At 34.8% G+C, this 24,909-nt stretch overlaps 1 protein-coding gene and 1 pseudogene across 2 annotated transcripts in view; one reads left to right on the forward strand and one right to left on the reverse strand.

Moving 5' to 3' along the window:
* Positions 1–24,909, reverse strand: part of PIK3C2G (phosphatidylinositol-4-phosphate 3-kinase catalytic subunit type 2 gamma) — a 326,049-nt gene that overhangs the window by 204,536 nt on the left and 96,604 nt on the right. For both annotated transcript variants that reach the window (XM_077756378.1, XM_077756377.1), the window contains 3 exons: positions 24,508–24,622; positions 17,227–17,357; positions 9,593–9,781 (listed from right to left, as the gene is read on the reverse strand). In XM_077756378.1, the coding sequence (XP_077612504.1) occupies positions 9,593–9,781; positions 17,227–17,357; positions 24,508–24,622 (435 nt within the window). The remainder of the gene's footprint in view (positions 1–9,592; positions 9,782–17,226; positions 17,358–24,507; positions 24,623–24,909) is intronic.
* LOC144225199 (tetraspanin-2-like) lies at positions 5,892–7,404 on the forward strand (annotated as a pseudogene).

Raw genomic sequence — 24,909 nt, forward strand, 5'->3', positions numbered from 1 at the left:
AAGACCATTTTATCTTTTGATTAGATATTATTATATAAGTGTATATGAAATCCACAAGACAAGCTGAAAATATTTATTTTACTTACTGCCTTCTCAATGGATCAATAAAGACACACAATAGGGAGTAGTATAATTTGTCTAATTGGATGGGAATATTGGCCCAGTCATGACCCAGTAGGAATAAAAATGAATCCTAGATCCAAATAGACATTAGTAACTGTGCAGAGATATTTCCTTATGGATAGTCTATGGATTGCCTATAGAATTTGGGAATTAACTCAAAGCGCATCTCAAAGCCAGTCGACCTCAACCTGAATGGCAGGGTTATTCTATAATCTATTTGTTACCCAGAGTGCTCTATTTTAGCAAATGCTTCTATTTTCTACCTACTTGCATTATACAGAAACGTAGAAGTAATCTTTGATACCCTCCTTTTTCACTGCCCTTCCCCAATCAATCTTATCACTTCTACTCCTAAATGTTCTGATTATGTTCATTTTATTACATCACCACTACCAACCTTCAAAGGCTAACTTTCTATCCTCTGACACTTGGACTACTTCTATAGCTTCCTCCTAGTCTCACTTTTGCTTCTCTCACCAAATTTATGCTTCACTCAGAAGCCATAGTGATCTTTAAAAGATGCAGACCCGTTCAAAATATTCCCTTACCATTTGTCCTTTCCCAATGCTACTAAAGATCAAGTTGCTCAACATGGTCCTGTTTAGCTGTCCTTAGAACACCAGTTTTAGCTCTATTTTAAGATATCTGCTAATCTTATGTCATACACTTCTTCCCTGGACTCCAGGCGCACTGTCTTTCTTCCAGTTTCCCAAATTAAGTTCCTGCCCCAGGGCTCTTTCATGGATCCCTTCTTCCCAGAAAACTCTTCTCTTATTCTCCCCTTTCATTAATTCATTCCCATTCATCCTTTGGATCTGAGTTCAAATGTAATTTCTTCAAGGGAGACTTTTTCACTTTGTAGAAAAGGTTTGGTTCTTTTGTTATATGTGTTCATAGAACTATATACTTTTCATTCAGAGCAGTTAAAAGACCTGCATTTTACATTTATAATATGGCGTGACCTATTTCTCCCCACCTCCAGCAGATGGCAGCTCCACAAAGGCAGGATTATATTTCTTTTCTGTGCATTATACTAGCTGTAGGGTCACATGAAGTGCCTTACATGAGTAAGCCATCAGTAAACATCCATTGAGTAAATGAACAGACATATTTAGCTTCAATTTCTTCATCTGTAAAATGGGGATCAATAAAATAGGGGAAATTGTAAATGTTGCTAATAATATTTAAAAAGTTATTCTATAGAACAAATCGTGTAATGTGAAAGTGCTTTGTAAGCTATGTCATTCAGTTGGGAAATATTTAAGCTAATTCTTTTATCATATATATTTTGACAAGTAAATCTAACTCACTGAAGATTAACTGAAATGAAATTATTCCCATGGATTTATCGGTAGTTACAGTTTGCTTTTGAAAGAGTCTGAAAACTCTAAACACTTAATATAATTATGATGAAGAGGATACTAATGATAAAGATGATTGGTAGAATCTTATTGAATGGTCCCATAAGTACTTTATCCCATAAGGTACATAATATTATTATCCTTGCTTTATAGATAAGGAAATTTGTCCAAAGTCATTCAAGTAATAAACAGTAGAGCTAGATACATCTGATTTCAAACTTTTGCTGTCAACTGTGAGATTTAGAAGCAACTCCAGAAACTCTCTCAAAGAGAGAGGGTGCAAAAAGACAAAATATTTATACAAGACATATTGGGTTTAGGTTATACCACATTTCTCATTCTAAGAATATCAGAAGAATATTGACTCTTCCTTCATAGAGACGATATTGAAACTTCCACAGTTTTCTCTTCTGAATTTATACTTATCTATAATTGTATTCATATTATTTTTTTGGTTCCCACCTGAGGGGGAGAAGTTACTCTCTTCTTTTTCTTGGATAAAATTACCATTTGTACTTTTGTTCCAGGCTAGTGGCTGCTGGTACCATCTCATTTTGCTACTTCACTCATCCTTCTACTTTCAGATCTTCCCTGGATGCATCCTTTAACTCTATTTGTAAACATGCTTGAAGCTGTTTTATGTGAATAAGCATACACAGCCCAAACCTCAAAGCTTTTACCATCAGCCCTATTTCAGAAGTCACAATTTATTTAATTTTTTTCTCTCCATTTGCTCTTTAGGATCTTGAAGTATGGCGTCCAACTTTACTACAGTATTAAAACTGCTCTCACTAATTCCATCAATGACTTCTCTGTTTTCAATCCATTGATTTGTTTTTAGACTTAATTCTATTTAATACTTTTTGAAAGACATTGAAAACCTTTTTTTATGAATTCTAAATTGCCATCTTTTTTTTTTAATCTCCTCTGACCTCTTGGTCATTCTTTCCATTGTCTTTTCTGGCTTTGCTTCCTGTATACTGCTCTTAAAATGTTGCTACTCTCCAGGGTTCCATCTTTTGCCTCTTTCTTTACTTCCTCCACATATGTACATGCAGTACCTTTACTTCTATGGCTTCAGTTACTGCTTTCAAGCCAATAATTCATATATTATTTTTCAAGCTTTGGTTTCTCTGCTACACTTCAGATCTGAATATACAACTGCATACTGGTCACCCCAGGTTTTTTGTTTTATTTTTATTGTTTGTTTATTTTTGACAGAGAAAGAGACAGAGAGAGAGAAAACACACAAGTAGGGGAGGGGCAGAGAGCAAGGAAGACACAGAATCTGAAGCAGGCTCCACACTCTGAGCTGTCAGCACAGAGCCCAATGTGGGGCTCAAGCCCAATGTGGGGCTCGAACCCACAGACTCTGAGATCATGACCTGAGCCGAAGTCAGACGCTTTACTGACTAAGCCACTCAGGCGCCCCTGTCCCACAGGTTTTTAACTATGCAACAGTTCCAAAGCAGTGTTCTACATCTTATCTTACACCACCTAAATTTTCTTTTTTTCTATAACCTTTGTCTTGATTAACAGTATAGTTTTCTATCATTTACCTGAAACAGAAAGCTCAAAGTCTTCATTATCTCTTCTCTTTTTTTCACTGTCCTCTGAAAGGTTTCTCAGATCTGCTCTGTGAAACTCTACTATTTTTCAGGCCCAGACTATTTTTTCAAATGGACTATTTCAATACCTGACATATATCTAATATCCTAGCTTTCATTTTTTTTTAGTTCATCCTTCACGTTGGTGCCAGAATTATCCTTGTATAATATCAATCCGATTCTATGACTTCCATTCTTCACAAAATTCCATGGGCTGCAGAAATGAGTCAGTAGTAACTACCTGGCTCATGAGGCCTAAAACATCCTGACTGACTTATCCTTTTCAGTCCTGTCTCACAGTACACTTCCCTTCTAATATGACATTAAGGTACTCACTATTCTCTGAAACTCCGTCACTGTGCACACATTAGCCTTTCTTCCTGAAATGCCATTTCCTCTCTTCTCCACTCAGGAAATTACTATAAATATTTCAAGTCAGAATTCAATTCCTTTGTGATGATTTCCTTACTTTTTCAGAAAGAATTTGCCTCTCTCTCCTTTGAGCACATATAGCACTTAATACTTTGATTATAGTATGGAGTATATTGAGGGGTGATTTTTAACATAAGTATTTTTCTCTACTTGTTTTTTAGGGGTAGCCACTATGACTTATTATTCAGTCTCCTTGATTCATTGCATGTCAGTTTCCAAGTATACATATGTATGTCAATATATAAATATAATAAAGATACACCATTATCTATCCCTTAATTGTTTAGTCTAATGTGGAAGTTATAACTGTCTCTCTCTTCCATATTTCATACTATTTGCAGTGCTAGTCAAGAATGTCTTTAGTATAAATTAATCTCTACAATAAAAGATGTGATGGTTTTGTACAAACATGTTTATGAAATCTTTTTCTAAGGAAACTGATTTTGGAAGCTAAGGCACTGTCTGTTAAGTATTGTTCTCCTTCCCGCAAAATAATAATTTTACAAAATGTGGGATGGCAAGTTCTGGTACCTTGTCAAATTTTTATTTAAGTTTCTGATGTAATCCTCTGATGGCAGTTCAGAGTTGCTATTTTTAAATGAATACTTTCCTTGAACTGTCTTTTAATTCCTTGGGTAATTTCTGCTTGCTATTAGCAGTTGAATAGTTATGCCTGTGCATCAGAGTTCAAGAAAATAGCAGCCATCTGCCAAGAACCACAGACCTTCGCCCTTGGTCTCTGGTATCCTGACAGCACTGCCTTCTCTAATGGAAATATCAGTACCCGATGAGCATACTGCTGGCACTCAGTAGTGGAAATATTAACACCCTATGGCCTCTGCTAGGTAAATTAAATCTCAACATGTCTCTTGCTAAAAATAAGCCAAAAGGAGCTGGTGAATCTTTGGACAGGATTAAACAAACAACAATATTAAAAATTTTTCTGACCTAGAAATGGAGCACACCAGTTCTCAAAAGGTTAAACCATTGGAAAAATAAACTATTCAAAGGAGAAAAAATACAGATCTCTGAAGACCTCACTCTGACAACTCACTTAACAAGCACAAACTGTTTGTTCTCAGAAAAGTCAGCTTTTGAATTTAGAGAAGTTGAAAGGTTCATTTTTGGAAACAGCTTGTCCTCAAGTTTTTTTAGTAGTTCAGTTAAAAAGAGTGGGAATTACAGAATGAGTGCAATGGAAATATTTTAACCTTTCCAGTGACCTTCTTTGGTGCATGATAAGGAACTGTCCAATGTTCATATAAATCAAGTTTCTATAAGTTTCCTGAATGATGCTTAATAAACAACACTACTTTGAGACTAGTCCCTAAAATCTCTAAAAATCTGATTGTTTGGAAAAAAAGAAAGTACACAGTGAACATCCAAGCACGATAATATGGTTAAGTACTGCTACTTACTATAATAAGGCCATTTTAAGATAATTTTATTTACATATTTAATACGTAAATAGTCTTGGGGCACCTGGGTGGCTCAGTCAGTTAAGCGTCCAACTTCGGCTCAGGTCACGATCTCACAGTTCCTGAGTTTGAGCCCTGCTTCGGGCTCTTTTATGACAGCTCAGAGATTGGAGCCTGCTTCAGATTCTGGGTCTCCTTCTCTCTCTGTCCCTCCCCCATTCATGCTCTGTCTCTGTCTCTCTCTCAAAAATAAATAAGCATTAAAAAATTAACAAGTAAATAGCCTACAGTATGTATGTAGAAAGGCTGTAAGAACAGTGGTTAAGATTTCAGGTCAGGCTCTAAACCCAATGTTCACAGTAGTGCTATCAACAATAGTCAAATTATGGAAAGAGCCCAAATGTCCACCAACAGATGAATGGATAAAGAAGATATGGTATATATATATACATACACAATGCAGTATTGCTCGGCAATCAAAAAGAATGAAATCTTGCCATTTGCAATAACGTGGATGGGACTAGAGGGTATTAGCTAAATGAAATTAGTCAGAAAAAGACAAATACATATGACTTCACCCCTATGTGGAATTTAAGATACAAAAGAGATGAACATAAGGGAAGGAGAGCAAAAGTAATATAAAAACAGGGAGGTGGACAAAACATAAGAGACTCTCAAATATACAGAACAAACCGAAGGCTGCTGGAGGGGTTATAAGTGGGGGGATGGCCTAAATAGACAAGAGGCATTAGAGAAAACACTTGTTGGGATGAGCACTGGGTGTTATATGTAGGGGATGTATCACTGGCTTCTACTCCAAAAATCATTATTGCACTATATGTTAACAAACTTGGATGTAAATTAAAAAGTAAAAAAATAAAAGAAAATAAAAATATTTCAAGCTCTAAATCTCTGGATTTAACTTGAGCTCCTCATGTTACTGGTGTAACATGGGACAACTTAATCTCTATACGCCTCAGTTTTCTTACAGGTATAATTGGAATAATAATAGTATTTGCCTCATAGGGTTATTGTGGATATTAAAATTAGATGGTACTAAGTGGCACTAAGTAAAATTTTGCTCTTTATATTTAAAACATTGAGGAGGTGCCTGGGTGGCTCAGTAAGTTAAGCATCTCACTCAGTTTCCACTCAAGTCATGATCTTACAGTTGGTGAGTTTAAGTCCTGTATCCAGCTCTCTGCTGTCATCGTGGAGACTACTTCTGATCCTCTGTCTCTCTCTCTCTCTTTCTCTGCCCCTCCTCAGCTCATGTGCGTCTCAGACCACAAGCTCTCTCTCTCTCTCAAAAATAAATAAACATTAAAAAAAAAAAATAGAACACTGAGTCAAATAGATTTTCAGCTTCTGTTCAGGCGGAGAAGGCTCACTATAAGGAGACATATGCTTATTTTTAAAAAAATGTTTATTAATTTTTGAGAGAGAGAGAGACAGAGCACGAGTAGGGAAGACACAGAAAGAGAGGGAAACACAGAACCCAAAGCAGTTTCCAGGCTCTGAGCTGTTAACAAGAGCCCAATGTGGGACTCAAACTCATGAACTGGGAGATCATGACCTGAGCTGAAGTCAGAGGCTTAACTGACTGAGCCACCCAGGCGCCCTGGGAATTATGCTTATCTATCAGGGATCAGAAAATATTGAAGTCCATTTAGCGAATCCTTTCATTTTCTCAGCAAGGTAACTAAGCAATATTATAGGCTTCATTCGGATAAAGATTTTTATGAGGCTCCCATGACTCCAGGCACCAGTGCAGGGTTGGGGACTCAGAATATTGTCACAAGGATGAACAGGTGGGGAGCCTCCAGAGGTGCCTGTGGTGCATCAAGTGCTTACTGCTTGGTTTCAACCTTTTCTCCTGGCTGATGGGGTTGGCCATCTTTGCTTTTGGACTACGGTTTTGGTTTGGAGGTACCATAAAGGATTTCTTATCAGAGAACGAGTCACCAGAGTAATTGTACATGATGCTGATTGGAGCAGGGGTCCTGATTATAGTTGTGGGCTTCTTCCAGTGCTAGAAAGCCAGGAGGGAGGTGCATTGTGTGCTCAGCATTTTCACCTGCCTAACTGGTGATATTTGCTACTGACGTAACCATGGGAGTATTTGTTTTTAATAGGCAAGGGTATAGCTATAGATAGGACATGCTCAGACCATGTGTGGGGAGGCTTGTAACCATTACCTTACCGACAGGGAAAAAGTAAATAGGGCACTCAATACCTTCCATCAACATTTCAGTGCTGTGATACAAAAGCTCTGAAGAGATCCAACACACATAGCCAAAGATGCTTCTAGGACACAAGCATTGTGTTGATGAAATTGAAACCGTAATCAGTGTTAAGCTTTAGGTCATCAAAATTTATTGCTATTAGAATCACACAGTCTTTGGCATGATATTCAGCATGATCCTTTGCTGTGCAATGCTAAACTCAAGAGATGGGATATGAAGCTACTTCTACATGAAAATTGCAATCTATAGCTTCCATATGTCTGTCGCAAGAGCTAACTCATTTTTAACATTCATTGGACACTTAGGATCTAAAGTAATTTGCTCTTAATTGTACATTTGTGCATGTATATACATTTGGCTCATTACTGGTTTACCCCTTGAGTGAATAGCAACTAATTATGCTCACTGACAGTATATCCATGTGTGATCTCACTATTTCTGGAATATATATTATACATCATGAAATCTGTTTGATGGGAATTCCTAATTCTTGTTATGTCAGAGCAACAACCTATTTACCTCAGAAAAAAAGATAAAAAAGCTTTGATAAAGTTTAAAAATGTGAGCATTAAAAAAAAGATTTTCCTAAGAAATATTCTATAAACTTTATAAAAAGCATTCATCGACACATTTAAGTATCCTTAAAATAGACCCAGGTATATCTTACTAAAACAATAATAATCCCCCATCACCCAATAAAGCCAGCTTATGCTTTAAAAACTAGAAAGTTATTCTATTGTCTGGTGAGAAAATTATGATTTGGAGATATTACAGAGATTCATACCACTATTTTTACCTATACAATTATTATTTTCAAATTTTAATAGTGTTATTGAGATGTAATTCAAATGTCATGTCACTTAAAGTATACAGTTCAATGATTTTTAGTATATTCCCAGAGTTGTGTAACTATAATCACAAAAACAAACTTCATGTCCATTATCAATCAACCCTCTTTTTCCCCAACCTCCCCTAGACCTAGGCAACCACTAATCTATTTTCTGTATCTATAGATTTGCCTATTCTGGAAATTTCTTATAAATGGAATCATATAATATGTGGTCTTTTGTGATGGGCTTCTTTCATTAAGCGTAATGTTTTCAAAGTTTATTCTTGTGGTAACATGTATTAGTATTCATTCATTTTTTATTACTGAATAATACTATATTGTATGGGTAGGCCACATTTTATTTATCCACAAATTGGTTATTGGCCATGTGTCTTGTTTCTCCTTTTTCGTTATTATGAATAGTGCTGCTCTGAACAATCACATATGAGTTTTTGACTGAACGTGTATTTTATCTTGAGTATATACTTAAGAGTGGAATTGTTGGGTCATACAGTAACTGAGTGTTTAATATTTAAGGAGTTGAAAATTGTTTTCTTAACTGATTGCATTATTTTACATTTCCACCGGAGATGCATGAGTTTTTCAATTTCTCTGCATTCTTGCCAACACTTATTGTTATTTATCTTTTTGATTTTGATTATAGCCATCCTAGTGAGTATGAAGTGGTATTTCATTGTGGTAGAAAAAGAAAACCCTTTCACTTCCTCTTCCATCCCAGAAGTTTTGGAAAGCACACTAATTTTAACATAAACCTAACTATATCAGTTTGAAAAGTCCTTTATGTCACTCTCTCTTTCACATTTCCCCTCTGTAAGGACCTTGAGAGAAAAATCAGAATAGAGCTAGTCTCCATAATTCTTCTCTGATTCTAGACATTATGGACTTTCTTTATGGCATCAGTGAACTGATGCTATCAAGACAGATTTAAAATAGCTCTTCTTGGCTTTTAATGTAAATTAGAAGCCAAGGAAGAGCTGTTTTCCCAAACTAGAGCCAGCTTCCACACTTGTTCCCATGTATTTCTCCCTAACTATAAAAAGACATCATTTCTCCACCCCCAATTGCATTCTTGTGTATTTTACTCTGGGAGACTATCTGGAGAATATAAAAATTACTATATATTATCACAGTTTTTTCTTATCTTTATCTCTGGGATATTAATTGTACACCTACTATAAATGGGGTATTTTGTCATACTTTGTATACTTCAATAATAAAAGATATGGTCCCACTTATTCAGGACTTTTTTCTTTTGAGAGGGGTCAGAGTAGAGAATTTTATTTTTCCCTATTTAATGTTTTTGTTATTTTGTTTTGTCTTTTCATGTAAGAAACTGTGATCATTAATCATACTTCCAGGTTGGCACCAGAGACACAATGATAGCTTAGACTTGTTTAAAATTTATATTCATGGTTTACATTTGTCTAAATTTAATATCTATACCTCTTGAAATTGGGAAGAACCAGAATAGCTACTGAATTAATCATATCGTCCTATTTCTTTTCTCTTTAAATTTTCTCTTCAGTAATATCATGATTGTTTTTGCAATTCTTACCTAGAAGTCAGAAGTCCAAGTGCTTCCAAAGGGCAAGAAAATGTCCATCTTCTCAAAATGGTATGCATTTCCGAAACAGTTCTTTCATCCCATCCAGGGGCACTACCCAGCACCAAAGGAAGGGAGCAGTTTTCGTTATTGCAGTAGAAACGATAAAACCATAAGTATCTTCTCTTTTCCTCAGAGAGTCTGCAAAACCAGATTGGAAACTGTAATTTATTGAAGTTTGCTCCACTAAAAAATGTTGCAGAACAAAATTTTACTCAGTGCTTTGACTTTTAGTTTAGTTTACTTTGGAAAACAAGCCCTTTATCTTCTTGGGACAATTGGAGAGTTTATTAGCTTACTTCCCACTAACTTTATTCTTTTATAGGAAAATAAAATAACCTAGACTTCAGATAATTCACATTTATGTTTTCCTCTTATCCTTGTCACTTAAAAAAAAAAATGTCATTTTGGTTAACAGAATCTCTGCCTCCTTTAGGTTGACCAAGTTTTTTATCTGAATCCTGCAATGTGTACTACTTATAGTAATCTCTTACTTTCTTTAATTAATTTAGGCCCAAGTAGTACCGTGAAGAAATGTCATCTTTTAAAGATGATATTCTTCATCTCAAAGCCAGTTTCATCAGAGTTCAGAAAAGTCTGCTCTAAACTTTAAAAACAAAGACCTCAATTCATCCCTGCATTTGGGCTTTAAATTCTCATATTTAGCTTGACGTTTGGAGTTAAAATGCCAGTGAATAGGATTTCTTTAAATGCCCAAGTGTTTCCCCCTGGAGAATGATTCCAAACAGAAGATTGAAATCTAGGACTAGGGCCATTGACTCGCTGACAGTTTATCATGTTTTGTCCACACTCCAGCAGAAGTATTCAGAACCACAGTTCAACTAGAGGACAGCATTTCTCACATGACAATGCCAGCTTTTGAACACTGTCTCCTGCAAACTGACAGTGCTGCGTAGCATAAGTTAGCAAAAACTTCCAAGAAGGATAATGAGAAATATTAAAATACTTTGAAGATTAACATTTCTCTACATTTTTAAGAGCCATTTGCATCTACAAAATTAAAAGCTTGGATTACAGAAATTTTTAAAGTAAGTTTGGGCTCCTGTCTTGTTTTGTCACTACCTTCTCCACCAGAAAGTCCTCAGAAGAAAAAAATGCCATCACACAATTATTATTAAATTACTACTGAAACAAATATTTTGGTCTGATTAAGTTTCTTTTTCCCCAATATTGAATAAGATATATTTCTTTTACTTTCTTTTATTGAGGCATAATTTACATCAAAAGGAATGCACACATTCAGTTCAATAAATTTTAACATACACATATGCTGAATGAAAACCACACTCCTTTCAACATCAAGTTTTCTCAAACAAACAGGCAAGCACTGGTAGGATTTGTTTCACTCTAGATTAATATCACCTATTTTAGAACTTCATATGAATGGAATTATAGAGTAAATACTTTTGGTTATAACTTCTTTCACTCAGTATAATGTTTTGAAACTACCCATATTATTGAGTGTATCAGCAGTCCAGAAATTTTAATTAATGAGCATTATTCTTTTGTATGAATACACCACAGTTTGCTTATCCATTCTCCTATCTGACAGACATTTGAATTTCCCGTTTGGGGATATTAAGAGTAAAGCTGCTATACATATTTGTGTGCATGTGTTTGATTGGATATATTTTTAATTCCTCCTAGGAAGTTCCTAGGAGTAGAATGACTGGGTTTTAGGTCAGGTGTCTGTCTACTTTTTAATAAATACTATTTTCTGAAGTGGCTATAAAATTTTACATTATTATGTACACTGTACGATAGTTCTAATTGTACTACATTCTTGCCAACACTTGATTTTGTCCATTCTAAGATACTATCCATTCTAATGGGTGCATAGTGGCATCTAAACAGTAATTTGGGAAGAATTAGAACTGTCATCATAACAATAGGCTATATTCTAATCAATGATATGATATAACCTTCCACTTAGTGAGGTTTTCTTTCATTTCTATTAGCAAAGTTGCATACTTTTTAGTGTAGAGGTTTTGGTATTATAGATTGAATTTTAAAACAAAATTTATTTTCTGTTTTTCGCTGAAACACAATTGCATTTTGTACATTGATGTCAAATGCTATGATTTTACATAACCATGTCATCTGAAAATAGAGGAAGTTTAATTTCCTTCTTTTCCAGTCTTACACATTTATTTTTCTTACCATAGTGCACTGGCTAGGACTTCCAATACAGCACTGAGGAGATATATTTAGATAGATATCCTTGCTTTCCCATCATAGGAAGGGGGAAAACATTCATTCCTGCTTCATTTAATATTACGTTGACTTCAGATTTTTCCATAGATCTAGGTTTAACTCAGGATTTTAAAGTTGAGAAAGTTCCATTCTATTCCTGCTTTTGTGAGTTTTTATTATGAATGAGTGTTGAATTTTATCAATTGTTTTTCCCCCAAATCTATCAAGATGATATAATTTTCCTTACATATTTTTCCACTTTTAAAATTTTACTCTAGCTGAATCTTTATATTTAAAATACATACCTGTAAACAACATAAAGTTGTATACTGCTTTTGTAATGTAGGTGATAATTTCTGGCTTTAAATTAGAGTTTTTATTCTATTTATGTTTAACATAAAATGGATATAATTGGTTTTGAGTCAGCCATATTGCTATTAGTTTGTTGTTATTCAAATCATTTCTTTGCCCCATTTCTCTTTTTTTCCTGTCTTCTTTTGAATTTTTTCCTGGTATTTCATTTTTGTCTTTTTCTTGGCCTGTAAATGTGCACTTAAAATTTGGGGGTATGGTTCTCTGGAGATTGTAATATTATCTTTCAGCATATCACAGCCAACAATTAATAAATATTATAGTGCCTTATATATAAAAATCTTAAAACAGTATGTTTTCATTCTTTCATTTCTTGTTTATATTATACTTGTTATACATTTTAACTTTATATATTTTAAATGCAGCAGTACATTGTAATTATTTTTGCCTTATATAGTTAATTATTTTTTAAAGAAATTGTTAAATATGTATGTCAAAATAATTTTATTTCCTACCTATTTTCCCTTTATGGTGGTTTTCATTTATTCTTAGACTGAGGTTCATCTGGTTATCATTTTCTTTCAGCTGGTAGTATTCCCTTTAAGATTTCTTACAGTTCAGATAAGCTGATCATAAACAAATTCAGCTAGTTTAATTGAAAATGTTTTCATTCTGCCTTAATTTGTGAAATATAATTTTACTGATTATAGAATTCTAAGGTGATAGATTTTCTTTTGCCCTTTCTAGATATAAGATAATAATCTATTATCTTTCAGTTTCCATTGTTTTTGATGAGAAATTATGTAATTCATATTATAGTTTTTCCCTGTATGGAATTTGTTCATTTTCTCTAATGCTTTAAAAAAATTTTTAAGTTTATTTATTTACTTTGAAAGAGAGTTTATTTATTTACTTTGAAATATTTATTTATTTATTTATTTATTCTGTGGATTGAATTTTAAAACAAATTTGTAAAATTTTGACTATTACAACATTTTTTTTTTTTTTTTTACCTTAATCTCTCTCTCCACTCCTGTGTGTCCAATACATTTATTGTCAGTATTGTCCAACAAGTCACAAGGATCAATCACTACTTTTAGGATTATTTTTTCTCTACTTCAACATGGCTAATTTTCTATTGTCCTCTCTGCAAGCTCGCTGTGGTTTCTTTATTATGCAATCTATTAAGCGTTTCTGATGTTTTTTAAAAATTTAGATATAGTATTATTTTCCAGTTTTAAATCTTTTTATTTTTTACTGCAACTTCATTTGTTCAATCACATACATCTTGTGTTTTGGAAATCCATACATGTCTTTTATAACAGTTGTGTTGAAATCATTATCTACTAATTTTAAAATATTTGGGTATTTTTCTGTTAATTGCTTCCTCCGATCCCAGGCTATAGTTATATATTCCTGAGTCTTCCTATGTCTACCAATTATTGATTATATGTTAAATATTTAAAATTTTACATTGTTGAGAGTCTGAATTTTGCCATCTTTTGGGTGTTGAATGTTTCAATTTTTTGAGTAGGCAGTTCAAGTACTAGCATTTCAACCTCAGGCTTTTGAGACTTCTTTTTATGATATGTTAGGTTGGGCAGAGCAGTTTTAATCTTGGGCTAAAGTATACTTAAACCTAATATGCATCTTTCTGGTTTCTTTATTGAATGCTTGGGGTGTTCTGGGGTCTTTCTTCATTCTTATTGGCCAATATTTCTATGTCTCTTAGCATTGTGCAATGTGTGGAATATATAGCTATTTCATATCTCCTTGTGGTCATTCTTTTGTAGCCCCTACAAAATCTTCACCTGCTCATGAGTAGCTTAGTACTCAGTTATATATTTCTGTAGCTCCTATCCTATACACAGCTTCCTTCTCTCTACTATAATACACTAGCAATTCCAAGTGCCTCAGCATCATTAAACTCTGATCTCTGCCCACTTTTTTTTTTTAAATCTCAGCAAGACCTCTTCTTTGATTATGCCTCCCAGAGCCATAATACAGAAAGTACCTCTATGCTGAAAACCACTTTATTCATGAGCTCACCTCAAGCCCTGTCCAATTTCTGAAATCATTTATTTCATATGTATTTTCTTGTGTCATACATATTCCTTTAAGTTAATCTTAACTTAACCCATTACTAGATTAATCTAGTAATGGGTGCCTTTCATGGCTAGAAATGGAAGCATTAATTTCTTTCAAAACAAATGTTTTCCTATCTTTTGTTCTAGAATCTTCTTCATACTAGAAATATTCTTTTACTTGTCTTCAAGAATATATTTTTTTAGGGGCATCTCAGTGGCTCAGCAGGCTAAGCCTCTGACTCTTGATTTCTCCTCAGGTTATGATCTCGTGGTTTCATCGGTTTGAGCCTCATGTCAGGCTCTGCGTGCTGATCATGCAGAAGTCTGCTTGGGTTCTCTCTCTCTTCCTCTTTCTCCACCCCTCCCCTTCTCACACTGTGACTCTAAAAATAAAACCTTTTAAAAAAGAATATATTTTTAAAATTTTACAAATATTATAAGTACATTTTTATTGAACTTCATTGAGTTTGAACTTCCTGTCTCTGATTATTACATTTGATCAATTTGAAAAAAGGAATAATTGTCACCAACTAAATGACAAAATGTGGTATTTTGAAACAACTAAATCTGATTCTTTTTTTTGAAGTTAATCTGATTCTAACACAAGTTTTATCACATTAATGGCTGTTCTTCTTTTACAGAATTCAGAATAAAATTGTAGCATACTGAGCTTAATAATTGTATTTGAGTAAGTGAAACAAGAAAATGTTGCTTGTTTTATATGTAAATTATTAATTTAAGTAGAAACTGAGGTCTGAAACAAGTTGAGATTCACTGAGATAAATTTAAAAACACAAACTCCTAATATTTAAAGGAAGTTACAGTCATTATTTGTTGCTTTTGATCTTTTTTGTTTGAATATATTTCAAATTTCAAAGCATGGCATCTTTTTCATATTTTAAAAAACCCCAATTAAAAATACATTAGTCTGATATGTGACACATGTGTTAAATGTAATGTTTTATATTTTTGAGTAAGTAGAAGGAAAAGATGCTTCACCTAGTTGATAATAATTTAATATAACAATGGATTATCAAAATACATCATAAGGACTATGAGAATGGCCGTCATTTACAACCCTTAAAGTAACTTTTTTTTATCAGATACTATGTGAAGTAATTTTATTAATTATAATATTTATTTTACATGTAGTTTTTTAAATGTTTATTTATTTTTGAGACACAGAGACAAAGAATGAGCAAGAGAGGGGCAGAGAGAGAGGGAGACACAGAACCTGAAGCAGGCTCCAGCGTCTGAGCTGTCAGCACAGAGCCTAACGCAGGCTCGAACCTATGAACAGGGGGATCATGACTTGAGCTGAAGTCGGACACTTAACCAACTGAGCCACTCAGGTGCCCTTTACATGTATTATTTTTAAGTACAGAGTACAGTACAGGAAATACAGTGACAAACAAGATAGATGGGTTCCTTGCTCTCCCAATTCTTACAAATTAATGAGGAAGAAAAGAAAAAAATGCATTACTGAATAATATGATATAGACTGTGTTATGTGTGATAATAAAAGGTAATAAGGTAGAGAGTAAAGAGGAAAACTTCACTAAATAGGGTAGTCAAAGACTGCTTCTTTGAGAAGATCACAACTCAGTGGAGACTTGACCTACAGAATGAGATGACTCAGTCATGTGAAAAACTGAAGGAGTATTTCAGGTAGAGGGAACACCAAATGAAAAGACCCTGAGATGGATAGGGGCCAGCACATTTGAAGTACATGAAGGAGACTGATGTCACTGGCTTGAGGAAAAGATATTACAAAGTGAAATTAGAAATAGGGGAGCAGTAATAAGAATACCCAAAACAGAACTCTTGATCACACTCAACACTTCAGTCTGACATGGCCCAAACTTATTCCTTCTCCAGAAAATGACTCTAACATCTGCACATTCAATCTTTTCAAAACTTTGGATTCTCTACTGATTTAATTTGATTTCTTGCTTTCTCAGTTGGCTTATCCCCCAGTTACTATTAATCATCAAGCCATTTCTTCTCATTTTGCCAAAGTCAGATGCTTCACTGAATGAGCCACCCTGGCGCCCCTAAGCCACTTCTTCTCATTTTGCAAAACGTGTCTCCCAAATCTAGCCATTTCTACCAATGTCCTTGATCATCACCCTAGTCTTAGCCACAATGAACTCTTGCTTAAAAAATTATATCAACTTTCTTGCTGCACTGCCTCCTTTCTTTCTTTCTCTATAATCCATTTTTCAACTTGAGGTCCAAGGATCACTCAAAAAGATTATTTAGATCACATGACTCTCTTGTTGAAAATATTTAAATAATTTATTGTTCTTGGAATAAAAAGCTTTACCACATTATATATCTTATCAGTATATACTTAAAAAGTTACTGCTTAAGTTTAAGCTATTGCATGCTATTAATGAGCTCCATCAGTGATGGATTAGATATTACCAGGTAGAAAGTACCAATATCACTAGTTCTCTTACAGCTCTTCCTGGGATTCTATTTCATTTTTCAGAGAATTAGTGCTTGACAAAATTTAAGTACTCATTAGCCACTAATTTAGTGCAATTAAAACATGATTTTTATCTATTATTTTTAAATCTGCATAAAATTTAAATTTTGCTTTTTCCTATTTACTAAAACAAGTTTCTACTCAGTTGAAGGATGATTGAGCAATGGTTTATCACTGTTAAACACTGATATATATCTAATCAGTCTCTGTTTTGTGGTACTAAACTAAATGATTTCCAATCTTTTAATTTGTCCTTTGACTAAAATTAAAGTTGCTAAATGCCATGGGAGAAAAATATTTAAAAAACATACAGAGTAACTAATTCAGCTTGTAAACATTAACTGATCATCCAATAGGTGTCACTTTAGGAAATGAAACGAGTTTTGTTAGAAGTTTCACTTTAAAGATATCAATGCTTCCAGTACGGTTGATGGTATCATGAACAGCAGATGAAATTCACTCACAAGATCTGGGTAACTTACAGTAAAGGAGACTGTTTCTGTGAAAGTCTGGCAATATGTTTTAAACACTCTTTTGGTGGTTCTTCAAGATTACTTCTATTCTCTTCAGAATCAAGTTTCATATACTCCCACTCAGTACCTGGAAAATCAATCTGAAATAAAAAATGATTTGCAATGTACTGAATGCCTCAAAATGCATCATTAATTTAATCTCTATCTTAGGTTTGTAGAAACTAAAGGAAAATTCCTAGGTGTCTGTGCTCTTTATTACTTAAAAATTTTTTTTTAACAAATAGTTTATTGTCAAATTAGTTTCTACATAACACCCAGTGCTCATCCCCACAAGTGCCCTCTTCCATGCCCATCCCTCCCTCTCCCCCCACCCCCCCCCATCCACCAGTCCTCAGTTTTTGTCAGCATTCAAGAGTCTCTCACGGAATGGTGGGGGAAAGGGAGAGAGGCAAACTTAAAAATATTTTTAAAAAGAATCATTAGGGTTTGAACTTGGTATTTAAATGTACACGGTATTTGGCAAGTCCTTAATTATTTATACAAATGGTATAAATTAGTAATCTGCAGTGTTTTGTGAGGAAAAATGAGAAAAATAAAACAATGTTTGAAATTTCATAAATTTAAATGTTACATGTTTGTTTAATGCTGGTAGTATATCCTTTTTACATTCCAGTATTAAAATCTCTTTCTGTTATTAAATGATAAAAATTACAAATGGTAATTATAAATTTTCATGTAAACACCTGGGAAAAGAAAAATAATTATTCTATGTTGGTTACTACCTCAGGAATCTACAGGGTTGTGAAACACTTTGTAGACATGAAATCTCTGGTAAAGATCTGTTTTGCAAGTGTATAACCAAATAGAGTATTTTTGTTCTGGCTCTATTGTTCAGATTTATAGACAGGGCTAGAATTTAGGCCTTTGTTTTGGTAGAATATGCTTTCCATTAAATCATGTTTAAGTGAAAATATGATTCTAGTAAATAAAAAAGTTAACAAAATATACACTTTCAAACTATGTAAATGAGCTAGATATTTTAGTGCTCTATATGTGTGTTTAACATTTTAATACATTTTTGTCATATTGAAAAATCAACATAATTTTTCTCTGCTGAACTACATTCGTTTGAGATCTCAGAAAATTGAGCAACATTATAAGGTAGATTGTGTAAGGTACAGCTTGAAATACAGTTGAATCTATTTGGATTATTTACTAGAAAAAAGTTTTAGCAATTTCATAACCTTTAAAATTTTTTGCCACGTTAGTTTTTGGTATAATTTTTGATATACTGTGCCACTTATTACTCCAACATGATAAAAGAACTAAGTCATAGAAAAACAATATTATAATAAATTTGCCTCTTGAAAGAAAGATTAATTTCGGTGTCTTAGAGAGGAATAACTCCAGAATTAGCAGGTTACAAGTTACTCTTTGCATGCCCAAATATTTTTAAATACATGAAACAAAAATACTAGAAATCAGGGTACCTGGATGGTTCAGTGGGTTAAGTGTCTGACTCTTGACTTCAGCTCAGGTCATGATCTCATGGTTCGTGAGTCGAGCACTCACAGTGCAGAGCCTACTTGGGATATTCTCTCTGCCTCTCCCCTGTTCGCATGGTCTCTCTCTCTCTCTCTCTCAAGATAAATAAATACACTTAAAAAAATACTGGAAATAGTATTTGATGAGCTAGTTCAGTTTCATGTTGGTTTTAAGTAGAGGGAGGGTCGATGAGGAAACTAAAGCTATCGGATGAGAATATAGAAGTATCCCTTTGCACAAATACATAATACATTCTTTGATATATTTCATTCATGAATTTTTAATTTCTGATATATGAATGACACCTTATACAAATTGTATTATCTCATATGTTATGAAGCTAAAATTACTGGTTCTTGAGCCATTGATAGAAAAAATTAGAGTTCCTCTCAAATGCCTCTTCTTCAAATTTTTCACAGAAGTGAAGTTCTTGTTAAGTATATGTCATTTTATTTGCTCTAGAATTTTTTTTTGAGTAACACGGATTATGGAGGATATAAAACATATCCATCACTTTCAGTGAACTTAAAGCCTAATTTAGAAGACTCTGGTGTTCTTCTATGGTTGTGATTAATTAAGCCTGGCTTTTGTCTCAAAATTATTTTTAATGGAGTGCTCCTGGAGATCTCATATGTCTCCACTGCATGTGCCATCATGACACCTATCTGTAGATTGGGTTATTATAGTGATCAGAGGAATGGATGCATATCATCAACTTCAGAAATATTATATTTCAGCTACTATGCTAGATTATGGGGATAAAACACTCCAAGCTTTCAGAAATCAAGAAGTCAATGGGTAAAAAGTCAATGAGAAAGAAATTTGTGGCCCATGTGTTAAAAGAAAATCTTATTGGTTATTATGTGAACACAGAGGAAGGGCACTTAACCCTGCTTGGGGTAGAAATAGAGGAGAGCATATGGGAGAGATTCCTATGGGAGGGCCTGTGGATCCTAAGAGATGAATATTAATTACACAAAGTCAGAGGAGGGGTGGGCAGTGGACAGTTAAAGGAAAAGGGAGGCACACTGCAAGCAGGAAATAGTATTTGTAAATGCACGTGAGCTAAAAGCAGGACAGTGCATGTCAGAAACTACAACATTTTCAAAGTTGCTGGAGCTTGAAGTGTCAGACAAGGAATGGTAAGAAAAACAGTGTGGGGAGGGTCATACTGTAGAGCATAATCTTAATTCTCTAGGTATTGTTGAGTTATTGAAGAGTATAAATAGAAGAGTGGCAGGTTCAAATTTTGTTTTAGAAGAATCACACTATGGACTTTGGATGAGAGAATGACAAAGCCAAAGGCAAGGAAGCCAGTTAAACTGTTGTAACCTAGAAGGGAATTTCTGAACTTGGGCAGATGTGGCAAATTGAGAGGATACAGTTGGGGAATATATGGGATATAAACTGGCAGGATATAGTGTATACTGAATGAATAGGGATAAACAAGAGGGGGCAAATGAAACAAGTGAGGGTATGCGGGGGACATGAACAAATATAAATAATTCAGGGGGTGAAAGCAATTTGGAGAGGAAAGTGAGTTCAGTTTGGGATATGTTGTTTTTGAAGCTGTCTACAGAATATCCAGATGGGAGTTTCAGTAGGTATGTGACCATATTTGCCTGAAGCTTGTGGTGTGAAAGAAATCTGAACTAGAGATAGTCTAAGAAATGAACCTGGATAGATACTGTGACTAAAACCTTAGTAATGAATGAGATCTAGCAATTCCAGTGCCATATATGTATCAGATATAGATATGCAAATAAATGAAATGTATTTATTTGAAATACATGCAAATAAATGAAATAAATGAAATTTGCATATATGCAAATAAATGAAAATCTATTACCTACACACAAATTTGTACACAAATGCTCACAGCAGCGCTATCTGTATTCAAAAGGTAGAAACAATCTAAATGCATATCAGCTAATGAATGGATAAATGAAGTGTAGTATGTCCATACAATATAATATTATTCAACAACAAAAAAAGGAATGAATACTGATGTATGCTCCAATGTAGATGAACTTTGAAACACTGTGCTAAGTGAGAGAAGCCAGTCACCACAGACCAAATATTATATTATTTGATCTGTATGAAATGTGCAGAATAGGAGAATCTATAGAGACAAAAAGTAGATTAGTAGCTTCTTAGAACTGGGGGAAATGAGGGAATAGGAGGTGATAGCTGAAGTTAGGGGATTTCCATTTGAAGTGATGAAATGCTCTAAAATTGATGTTGGTGATGATTGTACATATCTCTGAAAAAGCTAAAAAAAAAGCTCAAAATACTATATTGCACACTTTAAATGGGAAGGTTGTATGATATGTGAATTTTATCTTAAAAAAGCTTCTTAAGAAATTCTTCCAGGGAGAGTATATATAGTGAGAATAGCACAGGGCAGCAGATGGAAACTTTGAGAACTGTCAACAGAGAGGATTAGCAGAAAGGGAGCCTGGGAAGGAAACAGAAAGGATAATGAGAAAAGAGTGCTCTGTAATGGGGAAGAGAGAGTGTCAAAAGTTGCAGAGAGGGCTAGACTACAACCACCACTGCAGAGGGCAACCAGGACTAACAAGTAAGCCAGAATACAGTGAATGTAGACATGAATGGGGAGATGGGGAAGTAGAGGAATGTAGAACAGAACAAGTGCAACATTGACTAACTCTGCTTTTGGTTCTTAAATTGTGATAGAGCCACTCTACTACATTGTATACAGGGAGAGGTGGGAAGTTGATGCAGGTTAATGGAATCATGTAATAATCTGTCTCCATTTCTGAACTCAGATTTACTTCACACCATTTATTGCTTCTGGTGTGTGCTTCAGCCAAAGAACCTCCCCCTCCCCTCCATCCCCCCAAAAAAATGATGGACTTGAGGAATTCAGGTTCTGTGACATATCATGTCCCTTATCATACTAGGGCAGCTACCCTGTGGCAGTAACTGCCTGTCTAATAAAGATAATCAGAAAAGTACAGATCTGAAAGAAGTTGGATAGGTATGGTGATTTATTCAAGATCATAAAGTTTTTGTTAAAAAGCTAAGACTATAATCTAGATTTTCTAACTCTGAGCTTGATGTCTTTCCCTGAGACCCATCTTGACTCCTTAACACAAACACGGGTTGCAGAACTCTAATTTCCTCACTATAATCTTTAGGTTGAAAGATTCTGCTCTAGGGGCTCCTGGGTGGCTCAGTCAGTTAAGCGTATGACTTTGGCTCAGGTCATGATCTCATGGTTTGTGGGTTTGAGCCCCATGTTAGGCTCTGTGCTGACAGCCAGCTCAGAGCCTGGAGCCTGTCTCGGATTCTGTATCTCCCTCTCTCCCTGACCCTCCCCTGCTCATGCGCTCTCTCTCTCTCTCTCTCTCTCTCTCTCAGAAATAAATAAAACATTAAAGAAATTTTTTGAAAGATTCTGCTCTAAATTTAGCTGTGTATAATTAGAGTGAAATTGGTTATTAAGGGTTTTAACTTTAATACCTTAACAACTCCTGTTTTATTTTGTATATTTCATAAATTAAAATATCCCGAGATATTTCCTTGTATGTCTATACCATTTAAAATTATTGTATAAAAAGTTGCTGATTTAATTTTTTGCATACTTTTGAATGATTTACATGGCCCTCATTTCTTTTTGTAAGATAAATTTAGTTATGGCTCCAGATGTCTACTTGAAAATCTATGCTGCTATTGAATACTTGAAACTTATCCGTAGATTCCACTTGCCAGGATCTGTGGAGCTATTCCTCTCATCTGAGAAGAGTCATCTGTTAGTCTTCCTTCTTCTTCCATCCCCACTACTCTTGATAAAGACCATTTTAATCATAACTTTATATCCTCAAAGCCCTTGTAATGATCAGACTTGGAAGATTCTCATTAAGCAAGGTAGTTTGAATCTGGCAAGCAATAGTCTGATAAAAAAAAAAAAAGGCATTGTCCTCTTAAAAGAAGGTAGTTTTCTTGTTACAATGTAACATCTACTAAATCAGTAAGCCATCATACGGTAAGTGTCTATGATGTTGTGCCAAGATCGAACAAACACTTATTCATCATCATACCTGCAAATTAGAAATAGATCTTTGGTTACTGTTTGGTGAGGACTTCCTTCAGAGTGGAAGCCACATATTTTATACTAATATTTTTCTCTTCCAGTTTTGACATCTTGCTAAACATTGTCCCTGATCCCAAACCTAGAAACTTAAGAGCTTAGAGACTCTTCTATCTTTCTTTAGAGCAGCTATGCTCAAATGAAGGAAATTTTTATCCTAGAGGACAGCTGACAATATTTAGAAGCAGTTTTGACTGTCAGAACTAGGCAGGTGCTACCAGCATCTAGCAGGTAGAAGCCAAAAGTGCTGCTAAATATCCCACAGTGCATAAGACAGCCCACAAAGAGTTATCTGGTCCACAATGTCATTAGTACTCAATTGAAGTTGAGAAATCCAATTCTAGAGAGTGCTATCCAGACGGCAGTTTCCAGTTTCTCCTTACAGAGATGGAAGGTTCACATTCCCTCCATTTCCATATGTGGGAGTGGCCAAGCTTCATGTATCTGACCAATATGATCACTTATAATGATGAACACACAAGGAGCTCTCAGCAATAGGAACCAAAGCTCGGAATTATTAACCACCTTTTATTCATGATTACAAATCACAGAAAGAAGAGAGGCCTTAATAAAAAAAAAAAATTTAAAAAGTATGTTGGATGGATTTTGTTTGCAGTTTCTGCCCCCACTGGTGAACTAATCATTAGTCATATAGGAAATGTACAATTGAAGGATTTTAGGGAAACATGACACAATGCAGAGGAGGGTGTAAGGTACCAATTTAATAATATATACAAATGACTGTTTTCAGATAATGGACAGAAAAATGAATACACATAACGAATATACAAACGGTAATGCTCCAACTTTTCCTTCATGATCACGTTTGACGGAGAATGGCTTGAAATTGCTATTATGTAAGCTGGGAGAAAAGTGTTTTGAGAGTACTGAATATAAAAAAAAAAAGCACGAGAGGTTTTACAAATCTGAGCAAGTTAGAAAAAGAGAAGACTATTAAAATGTCTGATCCTAGAAGAAAATAGTTTCTATAATTGACGGGCTATTTATCAACCAATACTTGCCATGAAGACTTTTTTTTCTTGCCATGTACATTTTTTTCTAATAGTTTATTGTCAAATTAGTTTCCACAGAACACTCAGTGCTCATCCCCACAAGTGCCCTCCTCCATGCCCCTCCCCCCTCCCCCCGACATCCATCAGTCCTCAGTTTTTGTCATCATTCAAGAGTCTCTCATGGTTTGCTTCTCTCCCTCTCCCTCATCATTTCCCCCCTTCTTCTCCCCCTTGTTACTCTGTCAAGTTCCTCCTAATCCTCCTATACGTGCAAACATATGGTATTTGTCCTTCTCTGCCTGACTTATTTTGCTCAGCATAACACCCTCAAAGTCCATCCATGTTGCTACACATTGCCATGTACATTTTTTTTTAAATGTTTTTTATTTATTTCTAGGAGAGAGAGAGAGAGCGTGAGCAGGGGAGGGTCAGAGAGAGAGGGAGTCACAGACTGAAACAGGCTCCAGGCTCTGAGCTGGCAGTCAGCGCAGAGCCCGACGCGGGGCTCGAACCCACGAACCGCGAGATCATGACCTAAGCGAAAGTCGGACGCTTAACCGACTAAGCCACCCAGGTGCCCCTGCCATGTACATTTTAATTTCATAATCTGACACTTACCTGCAGGGTCACTGGGGATGGCTGGCTTATATCCCAGACTCCTGGAGCTATCATTTCTATGGGAGGCTCATTCTGTAATGTCATGCTGAATAGCATAGACCCGAAAATGGATTTGCTATAAAAGACAACACATACAGACAGACAGGTGTGACTTCATAAGGGAAGTTATTATATCCGTAAATGTTTTCTTTTGAAATGTAAACATAACCAACTATTTCAGTGGCTTCATTCAGTAGCTATAAAGGAACACAACATTCTACAAGCCTAGATACTAATTATTAGTTAATTTCTAATACGCCACATTCATGACTATGTTCACAGATAGCTACATTTATTTTCCATGCAAAAAAACTGTTTCCACAATAGTTTCTGACAGGTAGAATTTAGCCTTAATTTCCAACA

This window comes from Crocuta crocuta, unplaced genomic scaffold (assembly GCF_008692635.1).
Source record: "Crocuta crocuta isolate KB4526 unplaced genomic scaffold, BGI_CrCroc_1.0 scaffold262, whole genome shotgun sequence".
NCBI lineage: Eukaryota > Metazoa > Chordata > Mammalia > Carnivora > Hyaenidae > Crocuta > Crocuta crocuta.